Below are 24,414 nucleotides of genomic sequence, written 5' to 3' on the forward strand. Positions count from 1 at the left end.
TCCCAGAGTGCAGGAGGAGACATCTGGATTTAATTCGGTGCATTTCACAGATATATGCCAAATGTTTTTCCTTTCTCTTGACCCCCTCCATGCTACACATTCCCCATTCTTTATCTTGTTCTCTGGGCGTGAGTGGTGCACTGTGCCTGCACTTACTACCCTGCCCTGAGAAGATGCTGTTGAGATTGGCTGCCCCTGAGTGCTTAAAGGGTGGGTCATGGGGCAGGAGTGGTTTAGCTCAGGGACAGGCTGAGGTGAGGATGGGTGGTGGGCTATGCTGAAGGAAATCTGGGAGCCGGTGGTCTGGCACCTTCTGTTATGGTAGTACGTCGGTGTGGTGTTGCTACGTCACGGCTCCTAGGACCTCAGCTGCTGTCCATGTGATGCACCCCTGCGACACTGATGCCATGGCTGCCTCCCACCTTGCAGAGACGTGCCAGTGGGTTAGTTGGCCCCTGTAAATTACCCATTAGTGTAGGTGAATTGCAGAGACGGTCAAAATGGAGCTGTTAGGCATGGTTGAAGGAGAAGTTATTGCAGGAGGACAGGAAGCCAGCCTGGACCAGATAGGCTGAATAAGCTCCTGTGTCCTTCTAGTAAGAGTCAAAGCTCCCTCCTTTCATGCCACAGTCCCAATACCCCCCCCCCACCCCCAGTGCTAATATCTTTGCACTTTGATCGAGAAGAGAGGTGTACAGTCCCAAAGCAGACTACGGAGCTCAGCAACACTTGTCCAGCCCCAATGAACTGGGCAAGGGGACGGGAGGTGATTAAATCAGCCTCTTGGCTGAGGAGGTGTCGGAAGCACTTGTCAACACGTCGCACGTTAAACGTACGTTTCCAGAGAGGTGCTGTCAGCGAGCGATCAAGGAGTATTGCCTCATGGCACCAAAATGTGGGTTCATGCAGCTTTAATGTCATTCATCTGCAACATTGATTCTGTAAAACACACAGTGTTTGTCTCAGTCACCTCCAGTGTTTCCTATACTTCTGGTCAGATGTCATCGATAGGTTTACGGAGTCTGCCATTGTTAATGGCCTTGGTTGGGAGGCAGATGTGACATTCAAGCCAAGTTATAGGAAACTACATGGAACATCAGAGAACCAGTCATCTTTTTTTTTCCTTTTAAAAAAACTGCTTTGTTGATTCATGTTTAATTGTGAAAATGTTAAAATGTCTGTTTAAATGAGGAATGCTATTGTGTTGTGTTGGATATAATGGATAGCTGACTGGAACAGCAACGTACTGCTCATTGGTGGGTCAGGGGGGAAAATGCATCAACAGTTCATTACTGTGGGCTACTGGGGAATTGTTCCCTGTCCGTACCTGTCAGCTGTCCTTGTGTGGTGAAAATGTTGAAAGGGCTGATTGGATTCATTGAATTAGAAACTCCTGTCTCCCGGCTCAGGGATTAAATGGACTGACATCTGTTTACTCTGCCTGTATCCGAATCCCATAAAACCCAGTGAGGCTCAGCTTATCACCTGACCACAAGTTACTGCTCTGGACCAAAGTCCAAGTGTGCAAAAATATTTTCTTTTTTTTTCTGAAATATTCAAACCCATACCCAACAGTATCCCACTCCTATGAAGGTTTCGCCATAGTGTTGAAAATTAAGAGGATACTTAACACTGCCCTGTGCTTAATCCAAATTGGCTGCCACTAACTGAGTTCAGGTGGGATGTTCTCAAAGTTTCTTCAAGTGAACTTTGGGAAATTGCACCTTACTTCCCCCAAGAATGGTTAAGTATATTAAAAGAAGCCTTTGAACCTATGCTCTCTGCTCCTCGCTGTGATCTGAACACCTAAACATTTGGGGCACCATTGGTGGCATAGTGGTTAACACAACACTATTACAGCTCAGGACATCGGAGTTCTGGCACTGTCTGTAAGGAATCTGTACATCCTCCCTGTGGAATGTGTAGGTTTCCTTCAGGTGCTCCAGTTTCCTCCCAAAATCCAAAGATGTACTGGTTCGTGGGTTAATTGGTCATTATAAATTGTCTCGTGATTGGGTTAGGGTTAAATCAGTGCTTTACTGGCAGTGCGGCTCGAACAGCTAGAAAGGCCTGTTTTGTGCCCTATCACTAAATAAATAATCTCACTGAGCCAACATGCATTATGCTGTTAGCATAATGTTGAGGAGGAGAAGTTAGCATCAAACAAAGCAGGATCTAGGAAGGATTCTCTTCCAGCACTTAGTCTAGCTCAGCTATTGGCAATCATTTCAATTGCCTGAAAACAAAGGTCAAACCTAAAGCAGAGGGTGAAATGGATTAGAGAGAGTTTAACGTGTTAATAGTTTTGTTTGAGTTAACAAGTGCAGGATAGTCCATTGCTGTAAATGGAAGACGCTTTTAGAATCATGCACAAAGTGTCACAGTGCATTGGAGAATGTGCCCATTCCTGATTTTCAAAAGAAAATGTATCTTTCTTCCCTTAAAATGCAGGGAGAACATTCTATAAAAAAAATGATAGGAACTGAATAATTCCCAGTGAAACTCAGAACAATTTAATATCCACTATGTCCCCCTTCAAATCTTCAGGGGTTTTATTCATAGCTTGCTCACAATGCAGCATTTGTGTGTACACCCATTCAGTGAGGGAAGGATTGGGATAGCATTTCCAACTTTGTGTCTTCAGCAAACGTTCCCTGAATTACAGTCTATCTTCCAGAACAGCACCCTACAGGTAGGTGTGTTTCAACTGCTTTCAGGTGACAAACTTTCCACAAACTGAATACCAAAGTTATGACCCCTAACCTATTACAGGTGTATCAGACTCAGAATGTTGCTTATTGTACTATCGAGCTTCACTCCATCCTTAGGCATTTCACCGTCAGCCTGTGCTGGTTTGGAACTCGACCTCGTTATTCCTCATTTTGTAATTAGAGTAGCTTCATGTCTTCGCACAGTACAATTGTTGCAAAGCAACAACTTTCATGTCATATAACACTTCAATATAACAGACTGAAAAACACTTACTCTCCCCAAGCAGTAAGTCTAATCAACACCACCACTAACCCACCCCTCCACAACCCCCAACCATCACTACGTTAACAATTCCTGTCAGAGTTACCTCATGTTCAGACACTCCTGTGCCTAGCATCACTTTATGGACATGCAATTAATCTATGCATATAAGTTATCTTATGTATTTATTTTATTGTGTTTTTTGTGCTGCGTCAGATCTGTAGTAACAATTATTTCATTTTCCTTTACACTTGTGTACTGGAAATGACATTAAACAATCTTGAATCTTGAAATCATTAAACAGTCTTGAATATGATAATAAACCCGATTCTGATTACACTTCCTAATTTAATTCTGAACTGTAGTCTCCCTCCTCCACATAATAAGGCTTTTGATTAGAATCGATCTCATTTGGTCGTAGCTTGTTCCTGCCTTTTCTCCTCAATATGGGCCAAATGCCCTAATTCTGCTCCTATGTCTTATGGTCTTACGTAGAGCTTCAAGCAATTGGTTAAGCTTTTCCAGTGAGGGAGGGTGAATGGAGCTGAGCTATTTTCACTATCAATCAGCCATCTGAGGGCACCCTGGAACATACTATTCAGCGGACATTTCCTGAGACCATCAATCTGCTAGTCAGTGGGAAAATGGGCACCCTCCTCTTCTTTGGCTATCAATGTTTGACACTAAATGCACATTTAAACTTGTTACAAGGTGAAATTAAACAATTATTTGGAAAGAAGAAAGATGCAAAATCCCCAAAGCTCTGGAGAGTTTTTAATGATAACTTTTTCCTATCAGCTGGAATGTTTTTTCCGCAGGGAAAGGAGGTCCTGGCTGCTAGGAATCCAAAGGTTTGATGCCAAGTGCAGAATACTGGAGTGTGGGTTTTAACTGATGCATTATTTGGTATCTATGGTCAGTAGCAGATTCCGAATTACTGCTGCTTATCGAACTGTGGGCACATATTTCCATCTTTGAGTTCTGGACTGTTACGTGTGATTTTTAGAGTAAGGCGGGAAACTGTGCACTTGGTTAAATGTGGCCTCGTACTTGAATCCAAACCTTGCGGTGGCAACCAATGGGAAGGTTACTTGTGAAATGTTAACTTCTGTTTTTTAAAACCAAATAGAATTCCAGACTTGTTGCAAGTTCGGGACCTGTTCTGCAGTGTGTGAACTGTCCTCTTTCTCTCTTTCTTCAGCCTCTCTCTCTCTGTCAGTGTCTTACTTTTTTTCCTTGTTCAACTTACGGAAAAACAAAACATTGAAATATATTGGTAAATATCACATGTCATAGCACATACTTGTTAAAGTCTAATATCATATTAATTACAAACAGCGCAGAACATTGATGTCAGACATGTAAATGTTATGGATGTGTGTTAAATCCATTCGTGTTCCATCAAGCTGTTGAGGTCCATTTCATGCCATTTCACTGTAACAATGTAAGAAATATATTTTAGTTCAATTTTGCACAGGCATTGTTATTTGTCCAGCTTTTCATCCAGCCTCTGTTCGTCTCCTGTTATTAGCTGCAAAGTTTACAGATGCTCTTAGCAGTGTGCGGAGAGGGTCAGGCACCTTCCCTGAACATGAAGGCACCCCGATTGCTGCTCCTCAGCCGCAGATGCCTCCTCTCACTCCCTCCTCCGTGCCTTGTAAGTAAGTGTGTTACTAACGACCGCTGAGCATGCAGCAGTTCACAGCATGCGCGTCCTGAACGCCCATTTGGTGACGTTTTGTACAGTTAATCAGCAAGAGGGACTGACAGGTCAATAGTGAGAGATAGGTTACTGCAAGGAAAGATCTGCTTTTAAACCCTCATGGGCGATGGATTGGGGTGAAGACTCCAGCATGTTGTGATTACATGTGGAGCACACGGCTAATCCATAGAAAATCTGCGGATGCCGGAAATCAAGGTAACACACACAAAAAGCTGGAGCAACTCAGCAGGCCAGGCAGCATCTATGGGAGAGAGTAAATGTGTCAGCTGTTTACTCTTTTCCATGGATGCTGCCTGGCCTGCTGAGTTCCTCCAACATTTTGTGTGGTATTATCTGTAGGTGAGTTTACCGCGGTGGTCACTTCCACCCGAACTCGATGATATTTCCAGGCAAGGCATCTGAGTGTTCCACGTCCATCCTGCCTGTGGTGCCTCAGCTTAAGAAGCATTGCTGCCCTCAACAGACGTGTCAGTATATTGCCAGTTCCTCGGAGAAAGCTGACACTCTGGTTCAAGTGGCTGCTGACTTCACTCCCTGAAGTGGTGTAACTGCAGGCAGGATGGGCCCTCCTCAACCCCTCAAATCTGAGCCAAAAAGTCTAAAAACAATTGAAGCTAAGGAACCACTGCTACCACTGAAGACTGCTGTACCCCTCCCTAGGAGGGGAGTGTTGTTTGTTATTGGACTCTTTCAGCTTTCTTCCATGAACAGGAACTGGCTTCAGTCTCTGCTTCCTGCCAAGTCCTTTGTGCCACCATCTTAATGTCTTTACCCTTCTGGTTAAATCTCTCTACGACCTCTCCTGCCCTTTCTCTGTGTTTTCCAGACCAAACACTCTAAAGTTTCTGAGGTTTTGGCCTTCAGTCACACTAGTTCCCTCGCCACTCCCCAAAGGTATACCTCCTTGCCTAACGTTATAGTCATCGTGAGCAGGAGTTAAATTTCAGCACTTCCCTTGATGAATAAAACAGAAAGTTGTGTCTGCAAAGAAGGGCATTGTTTTACAGTGGAGTCTTGTCCATTGGTCAGCTAGCATTTGACCTGCATCTTGGAATAGGCCCATAGCCATAGAACACTACAGTACAGAAACAGGCCCTTTGGCCCATCTAGTCCATGCCAGACTATTTATCTGCCCAGTCCCATCGACCTGAACTCTGAACCATTGCCCTCCTAACCCCTCACATCCATGGGCCTACCCAAGTTTCTCTTAAATGTTGAAATTAAACCCATATCCACCACTTCCACTGGCAGCTTGTACCACACGCTCACCACCCTCTGAGTGAAGTAATTCTCCCTCATGTTCCCCTTAGCATTTCACCCTTCACCCTTAACCTATGACCTCTAATCCCAGTCTCACCCAACCTCAGTGGAAATTAAGTCGGAGTTTATTCACCCTTCCCCTCTAGCTCAGGTCCTCAAGTCCTCCAACATCCTTGTAAATTTTCTCTGCCGAGAATTAATATTTAAATCAATAATAGTCACAAAGCTTAAACATAACGGGATCAGGAATAAGAGGGCAAATCTAACACAAACTTCCTTTTGCTCTCCTCCGTTTTAATGACAGAGTGAACCACAGTCAGTTCATTCCAGTGATCAAGTTCACTCCAGTAGACCCATTAAGACCATCCCACAGCTTTTGTCAGGAAATTTTACGGCGTTTTGTTGAACAAGGTGAAACTCGTAGTACTAGTCATTATTTCGGGGACTCTCTCAGAAGGTGCCTGCTCGGAATCGTCGCAACTGTTATTTAGCAGACTGCCGCTTTGCTTGTGTGTTTCTGTGTCGGGTGTTTTACGGTCTGTGTTGTTACACATCTCTCCACCTTCCATCCTCAGCACCAAAGTTTACAGACGTTTTAAAGAGTGTGCGCAGAGGCTCAGCGCCCCTTCCTGAACCCGAGTGCGGCCAATCTGTGCAGACACCACCTCTCAGTCCCTTCACCTCTGTACCCCGTAAGTCAGCTTCCCTGCCTGAATCTCTTTGCTGTGCAGAAGGCTCAGAGAACCTTGAGTGCTTTCGGCATGTTAGAGGCATGTGGTCAGCACACGTTCCGTACGGGGAGAAACAAACGTGCCTCGGCTTACAACCTAGTGTTGCTTGCTGCTTGCGGGGCCTAACAGGTCAGTGACAAGTGCGCCCTCAGGAAGGGCTGTTGCAGGCACACTCGCCTGGGGGTGTTGCTCCAGCTGTGGGCATAACCGACACTTGACCAGGCTTTAGATTTTGGGCATTGCCTGATGTATTTCCATTCTGATAGCTGTCAGTAATATGTAATGGAAGGAAGTGCCTCATTTCGCATTTCTGAACAAGTGCAGGATGATTGCCGTCGGGGTTTGAACAGCGAAGCTGGCATCCTAGTCCTCTTCGAGGCTGAACCAATCCAAGCTGTCATCCTGCCTCCCAGCGCTGGGTGACCGGCCATCTGTGCATACGCATTCACCTCGTGTTTCCATTCTCAAAGACTCTTTACCTCAGCTAAAGTTACCACTCCCCAGCTGCTTGCCAACGGGGGCTGATTGGACCTCATTCACACCGCCGAGATTGTGCTTTCCGTCAATGTTGTGGCTCAGCAGTCGTTGACGGGTAGGGAGCCACTGGTCTTTATGCAGCAAAGTAATGCCATTTTAGGAAGCGTCAACTTTGAAGTAAGATTTACTTTGGCTGACACCGTCGATTAAACTTGAGGTTAACAAAGTGTCCCTCTTTTTTTCAATTTATGGTTAATTTTGAGATAAACTATACCTGATTTCTTGCCTGAGATTTTTATTTTTTTTCCTGTCAAAGAAATAATTATCCGATTTGGTTGCGTTGGCCCGCCGAAACTTGGCAGCCCTTCGCTCCGGGAATGTGCGAGAGTTTGTCCAAGGTCTGCCTGCCGTCCTGCGACTCAACTCTCCCACTTTGTGAGCAGGTGCCCGCCCTCGTCTCCTCCGGCCCCCTCACCACCTGCCTCACCTTGAGCCCTTGTCCCACTCACTCCCCTTTGCTCAGACTGCTGATCTCCCACCACACCTCGGTGTTTATCATGCCGTGAAGTGCTCACTTCATTCTGAGGCGTCGCGTCTTAGTGAAATGGAAATACGTTCTCGCACCGTGGCTGGAGGTGTTCTCTGAAAAGTGTGCCGTGCATGGCGGGAAGGCAATCTGGCAGCTGAACTCCCTGACTTGCTCTGCCACTGAATGCGATTTTGTTTTAACAAATAACGTCCATAAAATCGCCGCAAGTTAATGCTCAGAATTTCACCAACCATTTGCATGTTTGCTTCCATTGTGCTTCTCCGATCAGTACCACACATTGATAGATCATACCATCATTGCCTTCAATCGCCACATCACAACTCACTGTCAGGAAGATGCCCTGTTAAATTAAAATAAATGTATAATCCTCCTTCGGGCACGGGCAAAGCAGTGGGCGCCGCGGTTAGCGAAAAGCTATTACGGTTCAGGGTGTTGGGGTTTAATTCCGACGCCCTCTATAAGGAATTTTGTACTTTTCTTCCCATGGGCGCCCCCACCCCCGGCTGCTCCAGATTCCAAAGATCTGCCAGTAAGTAGACTCATTGGCCATTGCAAATTGTCCCGTGATAAAGCTAGGGTTAGATAGGTGCCGTGGCGTGGGTCGCGGGACCAGACGGCCCTGTTCGCGCTGTATCTCTTAAATAAGAAAATATTTATGTGGCCATAAAGATGAATATGAGGGGTTTTTTTTCGCTGCGGCGGAAAAGTTGACGACTTCTCTCCACGTGGCTTGTTGCCAGGAAAGCTGGCAGAACTGCCTAGTGAAACTGCCCAGCCAGTGAAACGCGAGCTTTCGGACAGACTAGCGTGACATTCAGCCAGATTCTAGTGGGTGCCTTGGGGTTGTATCTTACTGGCTGTGGTGGGTAAGAATTCATTGCCATGTCGAATGCTTTTTTTAAAAATCGTCCCTGGGTAGTAAATCCATCTTTTTTGTCTGTGACCCCCGCCCAATGAATTTATTACTTTCGGACATTATGCAAGTGAGCGAGTCCTACAGGGGCACTATTGGGATTCATTTTACAGCAGTGATGGATCTGACCCTGTCTTGACCTCTCTGAGAAGGCAGAACTGCTCAATAGTCTGTCTGAGTGATTCTGTAAAAGGCTTAACCCTCACACTGAACCTGTTAACGACTTTGTGTCAACCTTTGTGACTCTTTGTCCAACACAGCCTGGTTATTTTTGAATAACATAACTAGTTCTTGGCGGCACTGTTTGTGGTGTTTATTGCTTAATTTCCATTTCAGAAGTGAATTTGCTCTTTGCATTGAACCAGTTTGGGGGGGGGGCAGATATTGTTTGTTAAATGAGTTGATAGATTAGCGACCTTAAAATGTTTCAGGGTATTGGTGACAAGGATTTAACAGGTAGGGTAACATGACAGCGCGACAAAGCTGCAGCATTTTGTTTCCACTCGCCCAGTTGAGATGTACAGCATGTTTGAGTGTGCTTAACGCCCACACCAACTTTATTTGCTCTTGGTGTCGATGAAACCCGCAGCAAGTGCATGTCTGGTGTGTAACCGAGCTCCAGGCGCTTGGATCAGTTAAGTGTTTTCTTTGAGTCGGTCCCATTGGCACCACCTGACCTTTGTCTGGTTTCTTTTGGTTTGCTATCTCAGGCTGATCAAATTCATACATTAAAAAAAACATTCAGATATAGTCAGAGCCGTACTTTAAGCTAATCCCGCACCATCACATGGTGCTACATGATATGATTCAGTGAATTAACTGTAATCCATGCCGGGGAGACTCGCGCATCAACCAGTAATGGTTGTGGCAAGACTATGATTTAATCCTTAAAGCTATATTCTCTTTTTTGAAATTCTGACAGCTATTGAAAGAGTCAGATTCCAGGTTCTTGGGGTGTCGGACTTTACTAGTTACTTACCGCCCACAACTCGGCGCCCAGCAGAATCCCAGTCTCAGCAACGGCCAGGACTGGATGTGAGAAATGCCAAGGCGTGACCCTGATGAATGACAGAGACTGGGAACAGTTCACCTAGTCTATTGCCAGCACAGTGGGGCCTGGCTGCAGGAGTGGGAAGCAGAGGAAAACAGAACTGATTGTTTGTCCAAGTTGTACATTATGCAAATACTAATAGCGTTTGCATAACTCATAGTGTTACAGCACACCTGTGCAGTTAGAAATCTGGAATCAGAACATAAAAACCCTGTGATCCTGGGAACACAGCCCGGGTTAGTCTAAAATAGCATGTAGATTTAATCTTATTGGTGACTTTGACCATCATAATCCATGGCAGTGTTAGTTGTTTCCCCCCTGACTTTCTGCCAACACCTATCCTCTGATCAACACAACGAGTTCCTCATAGCTGTTTCACGGGATCTCTTGGGCGAAGATGGGCAGCAACACTTCAGAACTGTTTCATTGGCTGTTTGGGCATCATTTTTTCTGTATCTGTAACGTACCAAACAACTCCCTGAAAGTTTTTTTTTAATCTGTTCCAATTTGAAATAGAAGTTATTTATTGCTTTGAAAAGAGAATATGGCTTTAATTTGCATTTGGGAATTCATTCCATCGAAGTTTATTTGGTTCTGTTATGCCATGCATCCTTCACATTGTGTATCGTTTCTTTCATAAACTTAGTTGCTAAAGGTTTGGACCGAGTAAGTGTAAAAAGTCAATCCAATGATTCCAAGAGGCCCCTCAGTTCACCTCCTCCGATACAGTGTAAGTGTTCCGGATCGTAGTTTGTTCGTTTGTTATGTGCCCTGTCGTATGACGTGGGCGTTTGGGGTCTTTCCGTGACCATGATTGTCCTTGGCAAATTTTTCTACAGAAGTGGTTTGCCATTGCCACCTTCTGGGCAGTGTCTGTCCAAGATGGGAGACCCCAGCCATTAATAATACTCTTCAGAGATTGTCAGTGGTCGCATAACTGGGACGTGATGTGCACTAGTGCTCGTACGACCATCCACCATCAGCTTCGTGTCCCCTCGGTCAGTGGGGACAGGTGCTACACCTTGCCCAAGGGTGAGGCTAGCAGAGGGAAGGAGCACCTTACACTTCCTTTTGTAGAGACATACCTCCAGCCCATTGCCCATCTTAGTAGCCAACTTGAATTAAAGGTACCATTAAAGTCACAATAATGTGTAAAGCACTCTGCTGTCATGGTCTACTGTAAGGAATGAGCTACACAATTTTATTTTAAAGGCATCACAGTAATGTAGCAGGTAGCGTAATGCTGCTGCAGCCCCAGCCGTAAGATCGGGGTTCGATTCCCACTGCTGTCTGTAAGGAGTTTGAACGTTCTCCCCATGACTGTGTGGGTTTCCTCCCACGCGGTTAGGGTTAGTGAGTTGTGGGCACGCTGTGTTGGCAGCAGAAATGTGACCACACTTGCACAATCCTCACTGATTTGATCTGATGCAAATGATGCATTTCACTGAATGTTTCAATGTCCATGTGACAAATCAAGCTAATCTTTCATCTTTCTTTTAAATTTCTAAACACTGAGGATTTTAGTGCTTCCTTAGATGGAGCATCAGTAAAGTTCTGGGGGTTTGGGTTAATATTTGATTGAAGCCCGCATACATAAAAGTTGAACCATTTTTCTTCAACAATGTTAATGTGTGATGCTTGAGGGAGTGGGTGGGGCTGTGACTGGCAGGGTGGAGAGGGCGATACACACTAGAATACATCACTTTGTAAAGTTTCCCACATCCTGGGTTACCCAACTGTCCAAACCAATACACCAAGGTTAGAAAAAAATAGAAAGGGAAGAGAGGAGAGGAAGATGAGGAATGATGTTGTTTATTTCACTTGAGACAACTTTAGAGTGCTTCCACACACTACCATGAAACAACCATTGAAAAGGTTAAGAATGCCTTTTCTAACATTCCTCGTCAGTTAAGTTTTGGCTAAAAAATAGAGGCTGGATCCTTAAATTTACATTTCAAAATCTGCAAGATGATACTCATCTTAACACAAAGAAGCATTTTCAGTAGCCAGCCACAAGGGAGACGGTGGTACCTGCTAACACCTTCTTCCATCTAGTATCACCTTGGAAAACCTGTGCCAGAGAAGTCACATGACCAGTTACCTATTCCTAGCCACCACCAAGTGTTCCATTTTGGAACTAGAGTTAGAAGGAACATTGATAGAAACTGGATTTTATAAAAGGTTCAGTTCATACTTATGTTGATTGGGAGCTGGAAATGGCCCTCTGCTCACCATTTGATAAGATTGTGCCCAGTTTAATCTTGGCCCTAAGCTCCATTACCCACCTGTTTTCTAAGCTCCTGGCACCTCAACAGTGTAAAAGTTACCCTTGTAAATGCAGTGCACAAATTGCCGGAGGAACTCAGTTGCTCAGGCAGCATCTGTGGAGGGAAATGAACAGCTAACATTTCAGGTTGAGACCCTTCTGACTTCCTCCAGCACTCCTCACCTCCCAGATTCCAGCATCTGCAGTCTCCTGTCCCACCCTTGTAAATTATCAGTGGCTTCCCCTCCATGGCTCTCAGAGGCTGAGGATTCTGAGAATCCTTGACCCTCTGACAGGAGAAATTCCTCATTTGCAAATTAAATGAATAACCCAGTATTCCCAAACTATAATCCTGAATTCCAGATTCTTTGTTGGGTAGAGGGAGCATCCTCCCCAACTTCACTAATCAGGCCCCATCACTTCCCAAGAATCTTCTGTTCTTCAATGACTACTTCTCATTTCACTTAAACTCTCATGAGTACCTACCCAATCCTCATGACAACCCCTGAAGCAGCCTAGAAAATTTTCCCCTAAACTGCCTCTTTAACTTTTGACGAAAGTTTCCAGTGCTGGAGCAAGTTGTCATTTTTCTGGTGTTACATTGCAGTTTGATTGTCTCCAGAAAATTTGTTCTGCAAATATTGTTTAAGCTACATTTCAAAAGCATCCAGATGATCCCAGAATGTGGATGGGTGGACCTGAAGTGTGTGGATCCTGGTGGGATATAGATTGAGTTTAGTGCCCCTCGTGGGTTCCAGCTGTTGGTGTCGGGTTCTGCCTATGTCTGCGTGCTCGACAGCACTAGAACATACAGACATCAGCTTTGGGGATGGACCTGCTCTTGGTCTTAACCTAGAGGAGAGCAGGATTGTAGGTAGATAAATTCATTAATTCATAACTCAGGATCTTCCGCCCCTGGAGTCCAGTGCTGATGCCACTATGCCACCAGCCGGCCTAAGTTTGAAAGAGTACAGAGGAAATTTACAAGGATGTTTCCAGGACCTGAGTCACAGGGAAGAGGTTGAATTGGTTTGGACTTTATGCCCTGAAGCGCAGGAAAATGAGGGGGAGATCTTACAGAGGTGTGTCAAATTATGAGGGGTATAGATGGGGTGAATAGCCGGACTTCAGAGCGAAGGCTCCTGAGTTCGAACCCAGCCGGCTCCCCAGGCACACTTTCCATCCGTGCTGGCCTGAGCGTCGAGCTAGCAACTCGACCCCGTACAAAAGAAATGCCTGCTACAGAAACATCAATAGCAAAACGTTGATGGCCTATGCTCTTTCATGGGTTTAAAGGCAATTTCTCTTTCTTCTTTCTATGGGGTGAATGCATGCAGGCTTTTGCAGGAGAGGTGAGACCAGAACTAGAGATCATAGGATAAGAGTGAAAAGTGAACCGTTCAAGGGGAAATTGAGGGAGAACTTCATGCAGTGGGTGGTGAGAGTGTGGAACAAGGTGACAGCAGAAGCAGTTTCAATTGTAACATTTAAGAGAAGTTTAGATGGGTACATGGATAAGAAGTATGGAGAGCTATGGTCTGGATGCAGACAGATGGGACTAGTCATAAACCCAAGCTGGCAGAGACTAGATGGGCTGAAAGGCCTGTTTCTGTGCTGTAGTGTACTATAATTCTATGATATCCCCATGCTTGATTATCAAGGCCAGTGTTTTAGGCTGTGTGGTCAAGGAAGGAATGAACTGAATGCATTTGATGAGTATTTACATCAGGTTGTGTTTGAACAGTAGTATTTCCCAATTTATCATCTTAAGTCAGAACCTAAGAGTGTCCTCATTTTAACTGCTGGATTTCTGTGTCCACTGCCCTTCTCAAGGTACAGCTCCTACAGGGTCATTAAAGATGTGGCTTTAACCTTTTAGTGGTGGTTCATAACTCAAGAGAAAGTGGCATCACAAGCAAGTGAAGGGACTGAGTTCACTTACAGTCAATGGTGTTTCTGTCAAAAGAGAACTTCAACTGGCAGACAGCACCACACACACACACCCAAGTCTAATTCTAGAAATACAGTCAACTGTTGACAGTTTTAATCTGCTCAGACCTGACTCCATATGAGATCAGGGGAATTTAGAAGATCTGAGTTGCCTTCAAAAGAAGTGGAAGAGTTCAAAATGCTAGGGCTCAGGATCCTTAATGTTGCAGGCATGAGTAGTGACCTCACGGCAGGTAGATGGGCAGGAGGAAGTTAGACAATGGAAGCTGCCAGGGAGATCTTTAAAACCAAAGCCATTGTGGGTCAATTAGCTCAGCAGAGGAGGTGCGCAGGGCTTGGTGTGAGTTGGATCACAGGCTACAGAGCTTGAATGGCCTGAACATGATGGAGAACAGGTTCTGAGTCAGGAATGGTGGAGCCCAGATGCGCATATTCGCAGAGGAGGGATCCTGGAGCTGAGGGCTCGAGGAGGGTGGACTCAGGCGATGATGCGGAGGTGGATCGACTTGCTGATGGTGTGGGGGTCTAACGTTAGCCCAAGTGAGGCTTCCTCGGACACCTGCCCAGGTGTCAATAATAGGGAACAGAGACCATTGTCAGAACTGAGAGAAGGATTTTGGAGGAACTCAGCAAGTCAAGCAGCATCTATGGAAGGGAATAAATGGTTGACATTTCATGCCAAGACCCTTCATGCGGACTGGAATGGAAGGGGGTGGAAACCAGTTTAAGAAAGTGGGGCAGGAGAAGGAATACAGACAAGCTGGCAGGTAAAGGTGAAGGAGGGGGGCCTCTCAGATCCCCTCTTCCTCAGCCATCAACCTCTTCCACCTATCACTTACCATCTCCTTGCATCATCTGCCCTCACCCAGCCACCCACCTTCTCCCTCTCCTGGTCTCCCCTATCGCCTGCCAGCATGTGCGGCTAATTCTCTGATGTTTGAAGTAGTCTGCCCCTGGGCAGAATGGTCCCTATTTCCAAGCAAGTAGTTCGTTATCATTCCTTCCATTTAACCCATTGTCAAACATTATTTATGTGTTAAGAGATTTGCTGCTATCTAGAATCAGTCATGGAGCATGAAAGCAGGCCTTTTGGCCCATCTCGTCCATGCTAACCAAGGTTACCTGCATTTGGCCAATAATCGTCTAAACATTTCTTATTCATCTACCTGTCCAAATGTGTTTTTTTTTTAAACATTGTGATTGTACCCTCCTCTACCACTTCCATCTTGGACCAATTGCTCGACACTCTCTGTGTGAAATGTCTGTCGTCAGGCTTCCTTTCAGATATTTCCCCTCTCGCTTTAAATCTCATCTCTGCCCTTCAGGTTTATGCTCCCCTCCCCTGGGAAAAGCACTCCAACTGCTCAGCTTGTCCACACTCCTCATGATGGTCACCCCACAGCCTCCTACACTCCTGGCTAAACACTCCCAGACTTAAAGACATGGGAGCATAATTGGGCCATTCAGCCCATCGAGTCCACTCACCATTTCATCCTGGATCCCATTCGACCCCATACACCTGCCCTCTCACCCTTGATGCCCCGACCAATCAGGAATCTATCAACTTCCGCTTTGAATACACCCATGCACTTGGTCTCCACCGCAGTCTGTGGCAGAGCATTCCACAGATTCACCACTCTTTAGCTAAAAAAAAAATCCTCCTTACCTCTGTTCTAAAAGGTCATCCCTCAATTCTGAGTCTGTGCCCTCTAGTTCTGGATACCCCCATCCTCTCCACATTGAGTAGGTTTGAATGAGATTCCCCCCCCCCCACTTGAATTCTTCTAAATTCCAGTGAGGACAGTGAGAAAGATTCGCTCTCTCTGTATAACTGAGGCATCCAGTTTTGGAAACACCCTTCTGAATCTTTTCTGTCTCAGTCACATCCGGAAGGTCGATGGCTGGTTGATCAGAACAGGGTGTGGTCAGGTCAATGGCTTGTAGAGCAGCACTCTGATATCCCGATTCTTGAACTCAATGCCATGGACGATAAAGGCAAACATGCTATTATCCACTTTCGTCTTCACTCTGTCCACCTGCGTCATCACTTTCAGGGAACTGTGTACTTATACCCCGGGGTTCCCTTACAAAGTAAATGTCAGAGCCCGGGCAGGTTTGTTCTTGAAGGTCACTGGGACCTGTCATTTACCGTGCATGTGCTACTGTGGTTTAACTCCCTAAATACATCACTTTGCACTTAAGTTAACGTCTCACATTCCTTTACCAATTTTCCCAGTTGTGTGGGAATTCCCTCGGGGATTAGACCATCTGTTGGGTCAGATGTCTCCCAAACATTAGACCAGGTGTTGTGTGGGATTCCCCCAGGGATTAGACCAGATATTTTGGGAGGGATCACCCCTGGGGATTGGACCAGATGTTGGGTGGGATCTCTACCCATGGATTAGACCAGTTGTTGGGTGGGACCTGCCCCAGGGATTTGGTCTGATGTTGAGTGTGTAGTGCCCCAGGGGTTAAGCCAGATGTTGGGTGGCTTTTCTCTCAGGGAACAGGGAATCTTTTTCCGGAATTTGTGGCAACTTGTGAGGTGAGTTCCACCTCTCTGCGTGGTCGTAAGGAAACTGGACTGGTTTGTAAATTGTCACCTCATCTTAGAAGTGCTCCTTTTTCCGTGAAGCTCATCTGCACTAATCCTATTGGAGCCATCTCCCTCGACTCCTTTCCTATCTAAGTACCTGTAAAAATATCTTTTTAAAATTCTACCAATCCCTACCCAGCTCCTCTAGCAGCTCATTCAGGTAACCACTACCCTCTGTGTTGAAAACGTACCCCTCAGATCGCTTTTAAATTTGCAACTCTCACCTTAAACCTGTACCCAATCATGGGGAAAAAACTATCTATCCTAACTATGCCCCTCATAACTTTATAAACCTCTATAAGGTCACCTCTTAGCCTCCTACATTGCAGTGAGAGTAATCCCAGTCTCTCCTAATGACGACAGGCCTCTATCCCAGTAAACGTTCCGTCCACCTGGATTAGTGCTTGCTTGGTTCATTTCTCCTCTCTCTTCGTTCACCTAGTTATATCTACTAATCATCCTTCCATTATCTGGTTCTACCTATCATCTACTGGCCTGTTTCACCCTTCCCTCAGTTATTGGTAGGGGTCCATGGCATGCAAAAGGTTGGGAACCCATGCTCTAACAGATGTACTAGCTACAGTCCCTCTACAGTCTCAGTCCTGATGGTTCAAGGTCTTTACACAAAACATCAACCATTCCTTTGCCTTCACAGATGCTGTCTGACCCATTGAGTTCCTCCAGCAATGTTTCTTGATCAGTGTCCCCTCTAAGGTGTGCGCATGTGCACGCGCACTCCCCTTTTGCTACCAGTGCACAAAGGAATTTAAACTGTGCACAAAAGGTTGTCACCCTCTACCTCATTGGCATGTTAAGTATGTTTCATGATTGTACACAATTGCAGTTCCTTTTCCAGTTTCTGATGCGGACGGTGTTGACAACGTGGAGTTTGCCATGATTTGTCTGCAGATTTTAGAACTGGCTTATTTATACTGTTTTTACTGAAGAAATTATTCAGTGCGCAGACTGGTCATTACAAATTAGAGTTAATATTGTTCTTGATCCAAGTTCCAGCATCTGCATTTTCTTGTGCCTTCATCCGGGTGTGTCTTTTCTGCACTCTCTCTCTACGGTTATCACATCCTTCCTGTAGTGTGACAACTGGAACTGTACAGGGTGTTTCAAAGGCAGTCCAACCATTGAAACACGATGCCCAATGCCTCAGTTTCTGAAGTTAAACATCCTAAATGCCTTCGTCACTACCCTCTCCACCATTGCTTTTACTTTCAACGGTTTTACAGTACTTGCTATCCAGAAGTTGTTCACATAAGCAAAGAGAGCAGGAACTCGGGGTGCCACAGTACCTTAGGGGTCAGTGCGATGCTGTTGCAGCTCAGGGTATTTCGGAGCTAAAAGTTCAATTCCAGCACCATCTGTAAGGAGATTCTATGTTCTCCATGTAACCGCGTGAGTTTCCTCGCACAGTTCAAAGGCATACTGGTTAGTAGGTTAATTGGTCATTGTAAATCGTCCTGTGGTCGGGCTAGGATTAAATAGGCGAGTCACTGGGCAGTGTAGATCAACAGGCCAGAAGGGCCTCTTCCACACCGATACCAACTTCAGACCCTGACTTGTACAAACCTTGTGTTGCTTCCCTGTTTCTGTGTTCCCTTTCTCCAAACCCAGGAACACCTTTATCGTTTCCTTAAGCTAACACTGCTGCTTCATCTGTTACCTGCAGCTTTGGTTTGTGCCCCGTCACCCCATAACCAGTCTTACACTGGAGGCTGTATTTAGCGTGCCCCGTGTTAAAGAATGGCTACTCACACCACTGATCTATTTGCATCCCTCCCCATTTTGCCACTTTTCTTTAATTTTGACATTTGTCACACGTAACTCACATGAGGAGGTTGTAACACCAATCACTGAGGATGCACCACACACACTTTTCCAATGTGCCCGTCCCACCCCATACTCTCCAGCTTTAACTTCATTTCCCACAATACAAAATGCTGCCCATTAGTTTTCCTTTAAGGCAGCATAATCAGAAGCCCTGCATAGCCATTGAAGGATCACACGGCAGGCAGTAAGTCCCATTTCGCAAGGCGTGCAGCCATTTTCTCTCGTGCCTATCCAATTTTATTCTGAGAACCTTGAATGACTTTTTCCACCAACCTTATGTGTCCCACGCCCCTCACCCCTCCTCTGACAGTGTATCTCCTGCCCATTGCTTTCAGTCCATCTCTCCAAGGACACACCTACAAGGAGTGCTGTCGCAGGAAAGCAGCATCCATTATCAAGGACCCCCAGACCATACTCTCTTCTCACTGCTGCCATCAGGAAGAAAGTACAGGAGCCTCGTGTCCCACATGGGGAGGTTCAGGAAAAGTTGTTACCCCTCACCATCAGGCTCTTGAACCAGAGAGGATAACTTCACTCATCTCAACACTGAACTGTTCCCACAACCTATGAACTCACTTCCAAGGACCCTTCGTCTCATGTTCCCAATGTTTTTTGCTTATTTATTTCTTTTCCTTTTTGTATTTGCACAGTTTGCTGTCTTTTACATATTGGTTGTCTTTCCGTCTTGTTTGTGTGTGATTTTCCATTGATTCTATTGTGTTTCTTTGTACTTACTGTGAATGCCTGCTAGAAAATGAATCTCCGGGTTGTATATGGTGACATATATATACTTAGATAATAAATTTACTTTGAACTTGGAGCTATAGCCTTCAATGCTCTGCTCTCAGAAACAGCTTTGTTCTGATCTAAACCAGTATTTGGAGCATTGTGAGCAATTTTGGGCACCTTATCTAGAAAGGATGTGCTGGTGTTGGAGAGGGTCCAGAGGAGGTTCGCAAGAATGATCCTGGGATTGAAGGTGTACTGACGGAAGTTTAGAAGAATGGGGTGGAGGGGTGGAATCCTCATTGAAACCTATCAATATAAGGCAGCCTAGACAGAGTGGACATGGAGAGGGTATTTTCTATAGTGGGGGATTCTAGAACTAGAGGGCACACACTCAATAGAACGACAACCGTTTAGAACAGGAAGAACTTCTTTAGCCAGAGGTACTGAATCTGTGGAATTCATTGCCACAGACAGCTGTGGAGGCCAAGACATTGGATATATTTAAAGCAGAAGTTGTTAGTTTCTTGATTAGTAAGAATGTCAGTGGTTATGAGAAGGCAGAGAATAAATCAGCCATTGAATGGTGGAACAGACTCAATGGGCTGAATGGCCTGATATTCTCCCGCCCCCCCCCCCCAGTCTTGTGGTTCAAACCAGTCACGATCTAGTCTATCTTTGCCTTTATTCCATGATATTGCATGTCGCATTCAAAATAAAGTCTTGCCACTTTGGTGGCAAGAACAGGAAGGCAGATTAGAATTTGAATGGTGTCAAGTTAGGAAAAGGGGAAGTACAACGAGATCTGGGTGTCCTTTTTCATCAGTCACTGAAAGTAAGCAGGCAGTGAAGAAAGCTAATGGCATGTTGGCCTTCTTAACAAGGGGAGTTGAGTATAGGAGCAAAGAGGTCATTCTGCAGTTGTACAGGGCCCTGTTGAGACCATACCTGGAGTACTGTGTACAGTTTTCATCCCCAAATTTGAAGGACATTCTTGCTATTGAGGAAGTGCAGCGTAGGTTCGCGAGGTTAATTCCTGGGATGGCGGGACTGTCATATGTTGAAAGATTGGAGCGACTGGGTTTGTATACACTGGAATTTAGAAGGATGAGAGGGGATCTTATTGAAACATATAAGGTTATTAAGGGATTGGACACGCTAGAGGCAGGAAACATATTCTCGATGTTGGGGGAGTCCAGAACCAGAGGCCACAATTTGAGAATAAGGGGTAAGCCATTTAGAACGGAGTTGAGGAAAAACTTTTTCACCCAGAGAGTTGTGGATCTGTGGAATGCTCTGCCTCAGAAGGCAGTGGAGGCCAATTCTCTGGATTCTTTCAAGAAAGAGTTAGATAGAACTCTTAAAGATAGCAGAGTCAAGGGATACGGGGAGAAGGCAGGAATGGGGTACTGATTGTGGATGATCAGCCATGATCACAGTGAATGGTGGTGCTGGCTCGAAGGGCTGAATGGCCTACTCCTGCACCTGTTGTCTATTGTCAAAAGTCAAGAAAGCTTAAAATCCACTTCAGGTGAATAGAGGGAGTTTGGGGGGGCGGGTATAAGAACACCCTTGTACCTTTCTACATGAGTAGTCATTGTTTGTCCAATCACTGCTATAGGTTTTAAAACTTTTGAGCAGCCACTAGGCTACTGCCGGTTAGAATCTGTAATCTTCTTTCATCCCAGCTCAGAGTGGCAGGATTTATTCTTTCTGTGCTCAATCTATTCTCTGATGAGCAGGTAATAATTTTTAATCCTTTTGGCTGTCCGTTCCAAGTTAAGGACTTCCATTTATAATGAGCCAGAGATGACAGCTAGGATGTCAGAGAATTTGAAAGGACACAGCACGCTAACTAAATCTGATCGGAGGACAGCTGGATAAGTATAACGCGGGTAGGTCACTCGGCTTAAATATCAGCTCAGTGTCAGCAGTGGGTGGATATGGCCAAGCAGAAACAAACAAAATGACGAGCAAAGAGGCAGGTATGTGAATCTCTGAGAATGCTTCCTCAGCTCTTCGAAACAAATCGACTGTGTTAACATTTGCAATGTATTGTTAGCCCAAGAAAGCTCCTGTTCCCTTTGGTGGGGGGGGGGGGGTAAAAATGGGAGAGTTTGAAAGGAAAAGGCATCCTGACTTGCCTTCACTTGCCTGGAAGCTGATCAAAGCAAAGCTGGTAGAAAGTGCCCTTAGTCTGAGTGGCCATGGGTAGCTGATGGACAGCCGAGAGTTGGGGCCCAGGTTGCTGCTCTCTCACATACCTCAGGAGCAGCGTTCGCTGTTCTGTGGCAGGAACATTGAGGTGAGACAGCATCATTCCGAGGCTCATCTGTGGACCACTTGTAGTCTCAGGTCTTGCGCAGATTGGAAGCTTTCACACCTTCAGAATTCAAGCTGAAGTAAATGAAAGCCACCGAGTAAATTTTATTTTGTCCAGCACAGGGTGTAGAAGTTCGATTTCCCCCCACCCCCGTGGGGTGGAGGGGCTAGATGAATAAGTAACAGGGTTTGGAGTCTTCACTGAAGGGAACCTCTTTCAGGTTTTTGGATGGTGAACTAGCTGGAGGTAGAAATTATGCTGCTTAACATCCCACTTGGTTTGATTGTTAGCCACAAGTCCTCTACAAACTCATCCACCTGCTCATGTGATCCCATTCCTGCTAAGCCACGGATACTCACCCTCCCGGTTAGCTGAGATCAGTGATCCTCTCGCATTCTTACATAGAGCATTACAGGCCCTTCGGCCCACAATGCTGTGCTGACTTTTTAACCTCTCTGAGATAAATCTAACCCTCCCTCTATTTTTCCATCATCCATTGCCTATCTAAGAGTCTCTTAACTATCCCTAATGGATCTGCTTCTACCACCACCCCGGCAGTGGATTCCACACACTCACCACTCTCTGTAAAAGCCTGCATTTCAAATGGGTCCCGAGCTGGAATTTTGACCTCACTAACGCTGTTGCTTCTTCCCCCACTGAGACATTAAACAGGTCTGACCCACTTCAGTTGGTCCACAGCTGGAACTCCCATCCACCCCTTAGTCACCTACAGGTGTGATCGGTCCGGCCTGGTCACTGTGGATCTCTAGCATCTGTGTCCTAACTCGCCACGGGGACTGCTCCCCCATCTCTCCCCCACCCCATTCACTGATCGGACCTTCTGCTGGTGAAGCACAATCAGGTTTACTCTCACTGGACATGTCGTGAAATGTGTTGTTTTATGGCAGCAGTACAGTGTAATTTAACAGTTACTGAACGCTGGAGTAAGCAGCACGGATGGAAAGCGTGCTCGGGGGTGACCCGAGCCGGATTCGAACTCGGGAACCTTCACTCCGGAGTCCGGGACGGATCTCACTGCGCCGCCGGCCGGCCGGCCTACTTCCCTGATGAGAAGAGGGCATGTCCTGGATGGTGAGGATCCTTAATGATGAATGCCATCTTCCTGAGGCATCGCCTTTTGAAGATGTACTCAATAGTGCGAAGCCTTGTGCCTGTGATGGAACTGGTTAAGTCTGGTGTTTTTCGATCCTCCATACCAGTCAGAATGCTCTCTGTGGTATGTCTGTAGACGTTTACTACAGTCTTTGGTGGCACACCAAATCTCCTCAAGCTTCTATTGAAGTATATCTGCTGGTGTATCTTCTTCATAACTGCATCAACATATTGTGCTCGGGTAGACCCAAAGAGATGTTGACACCCAGGAATTTGAAACTGCTGGCCCTTTCCAGTGCTCAGTGAGGACTGGTGTAGATTCTCCCCTCTTTTCCTTCCTGATGTCCATAATCAACGCCTTGCCCTTACTGACGCTGAGTGCAAGGTTATTGTTATGGACACTGCTCACCCAGACACTCTGCCTCGCTCCTGTACACCTCCCGGTCACTGGAACTGAGCAGCAGCTCAGCTCAGCAAGCCTCATAGTTGCTTTCACACCATTCTGCTCACAGCCCCTCGTGTGACTCTGCACTACTCCAGTTCTGACAAGTCTAAAATTATTGGGCATGGGTTTAAGGGGAAAGGGGACCTTGGGGGCAACAGTGGCGGTGTTTGCCTAGAATGAGGAAGTGGTCAGGGCAGGGACAGTTACAATATTTGAAAAGGCGTTTTGGACAGGTTCATGGTTTGTGGACATGCTATGTTGGCACCACAGTGTGCGACAATACTTACGGGCTACCCCCAGCACATCCTTGATTGTGAATACAGTTGAGGCATTTCACTGTGTTTTGATGTATATTTGATACATATACATCGAAATTTGAAGAAATTTGGCCTGTCCCCTAAAACCCTCACTGATTTTTATAGATGCACCGTAGAAAGCATTCTTCTAGGGTGCATCACAACCTGGTATGGAAGTTGTCCTGTCCAAGACCGGAAAAAGCTGCAGAAGATCGTGAACACGGCGCAGCACATCACACAAACCAGTCTTCTGTCCGTGGACTCACTTTACACCGCACGCTGTCTGAGCAGAGCTGCCAGGATAATCAGGGACACGACCCACCCAGCCAATACACTTTTCGTCCCTCTTCCCTCCGGGAGAAGGCTCAGGAGCTTGAAGACTCGTACGGCCAGATTTAGGAACAGCTTCTTTCCAACTGTGATAAGACTGCTGAACAGACCCTGACCCGGATCTGGGCCGTACCCTCCAAATATCCGGACCTGCCTCTCGGTTTTTTTGCACTTCCTTACTTTCCATTTTTCTACTTTCTATTTATGATTTATAATTTACATTTTTAATATTTACTATTGATTTGTAATCCAGGGAGCGGGAAGCGCAGAATCAAATATCGCTGTGATGATTGTATGTTCTAGTATCAATTGTTTGGCGACAATAAAGTATAAGTATAAATAACTCAGACTCTGAACCTGGGTAGGAAATGTATGTCGAGGGGCAAAGGAGACTAGCTCAGGGAGGCAAGTTGGCGAGTTGGGCTGAAAGGCCTGTTTTCATGCTTTCCTGAACTTAGTTCTCTGCCATTGATACTTGTACCTTCAATTCCCAAGGACCCCTCTAGAATTCCCACCAAAAATGACCCAGCCTCCATTTGTTTTTCCTCAATGCACACTGAGGGGTCTGTCTCTAGCAAGATCTTGGTCATTTGGCATTGGTGAGGCCAAATTTGGAGTATTGTGTACAGTTCTGGTCACCGAATTATAGGAAAGATGTCAACAAAATGGAGAGAGTACAGAGAAGATTTAATAGAATGTTACCTGGGTTTCTTCTTCTAAGTTACAGAGAAAGGTTGAATAAGTTGGGTCTTTATTCTTTGGAGCGTAGAAGGTTGAGGGGGGACTTGATAGAGGTGTTTAAAATTATGAGGGGGATAGATAGAGTGACGTGTATAGGCTTTTTCCATT

At 45.7% G+C, this 24,414-nt stretch overlaps 1 protein-coding gene across 50 annotated transcripts in view; it reads left to right on the top strand.

The window, feature by feature from the left end:
* LOC134350964 (calcium/calmodulin-dependent protein kinase type II subunit beta) overlaps positions 1 to 24,414 on the top strand; it is a 331,172-nt gene that overhangs the window by 293,563 nt on the left and 13,195 nt on the right. For 14 of the 50 annotated variants that reach the window (XM_063056841.1, XM_063056845.1, XM_063056850.1 and 11 more), the window contains 4 exons: positions 4,175 to 4,249; positions 4,505 to 4,630; positions 6,532 to 6,648; positions 10,325 to 10,408. The exons of 34 other annotated variants lie outside the window; for them this stretch is intronic. In XM_063056841.1, coding sequence (XP_062912911.1) covers positions 4,175 to 4,249; positions 4,505 to 4,630; positions 6,532 to 6,648; positions 10,325 to 10,408 — 402 coding nt within the window. The remainder of the gene's footprint in view (positions 1 to 4,174; positions 4,250 to 4,504; positions 4,631 to 6,531; positions 6,649 to 10,324; positions 10,409 to 24,414) is intronic. 2 more of the 50 variants (XM_063056853.1, XM_063056855.1) reach the window with 1 other exon arrangement.

This window comes from Mobula hypostoma, chromosome 8, assembly GCF_963921235.1.
Source record: "Mobula hypostoma chromosome 8, sMobHyp1.1, whole genome shotgun sequence".
Classification (NCBI taxonomy): domain Eukaryota; kingdom Metazoa; phylum Chordata; class Chondrichthyes; order Myliobatiformes; family Myliobatidae; genus Mobula; species Mobula hypostoma.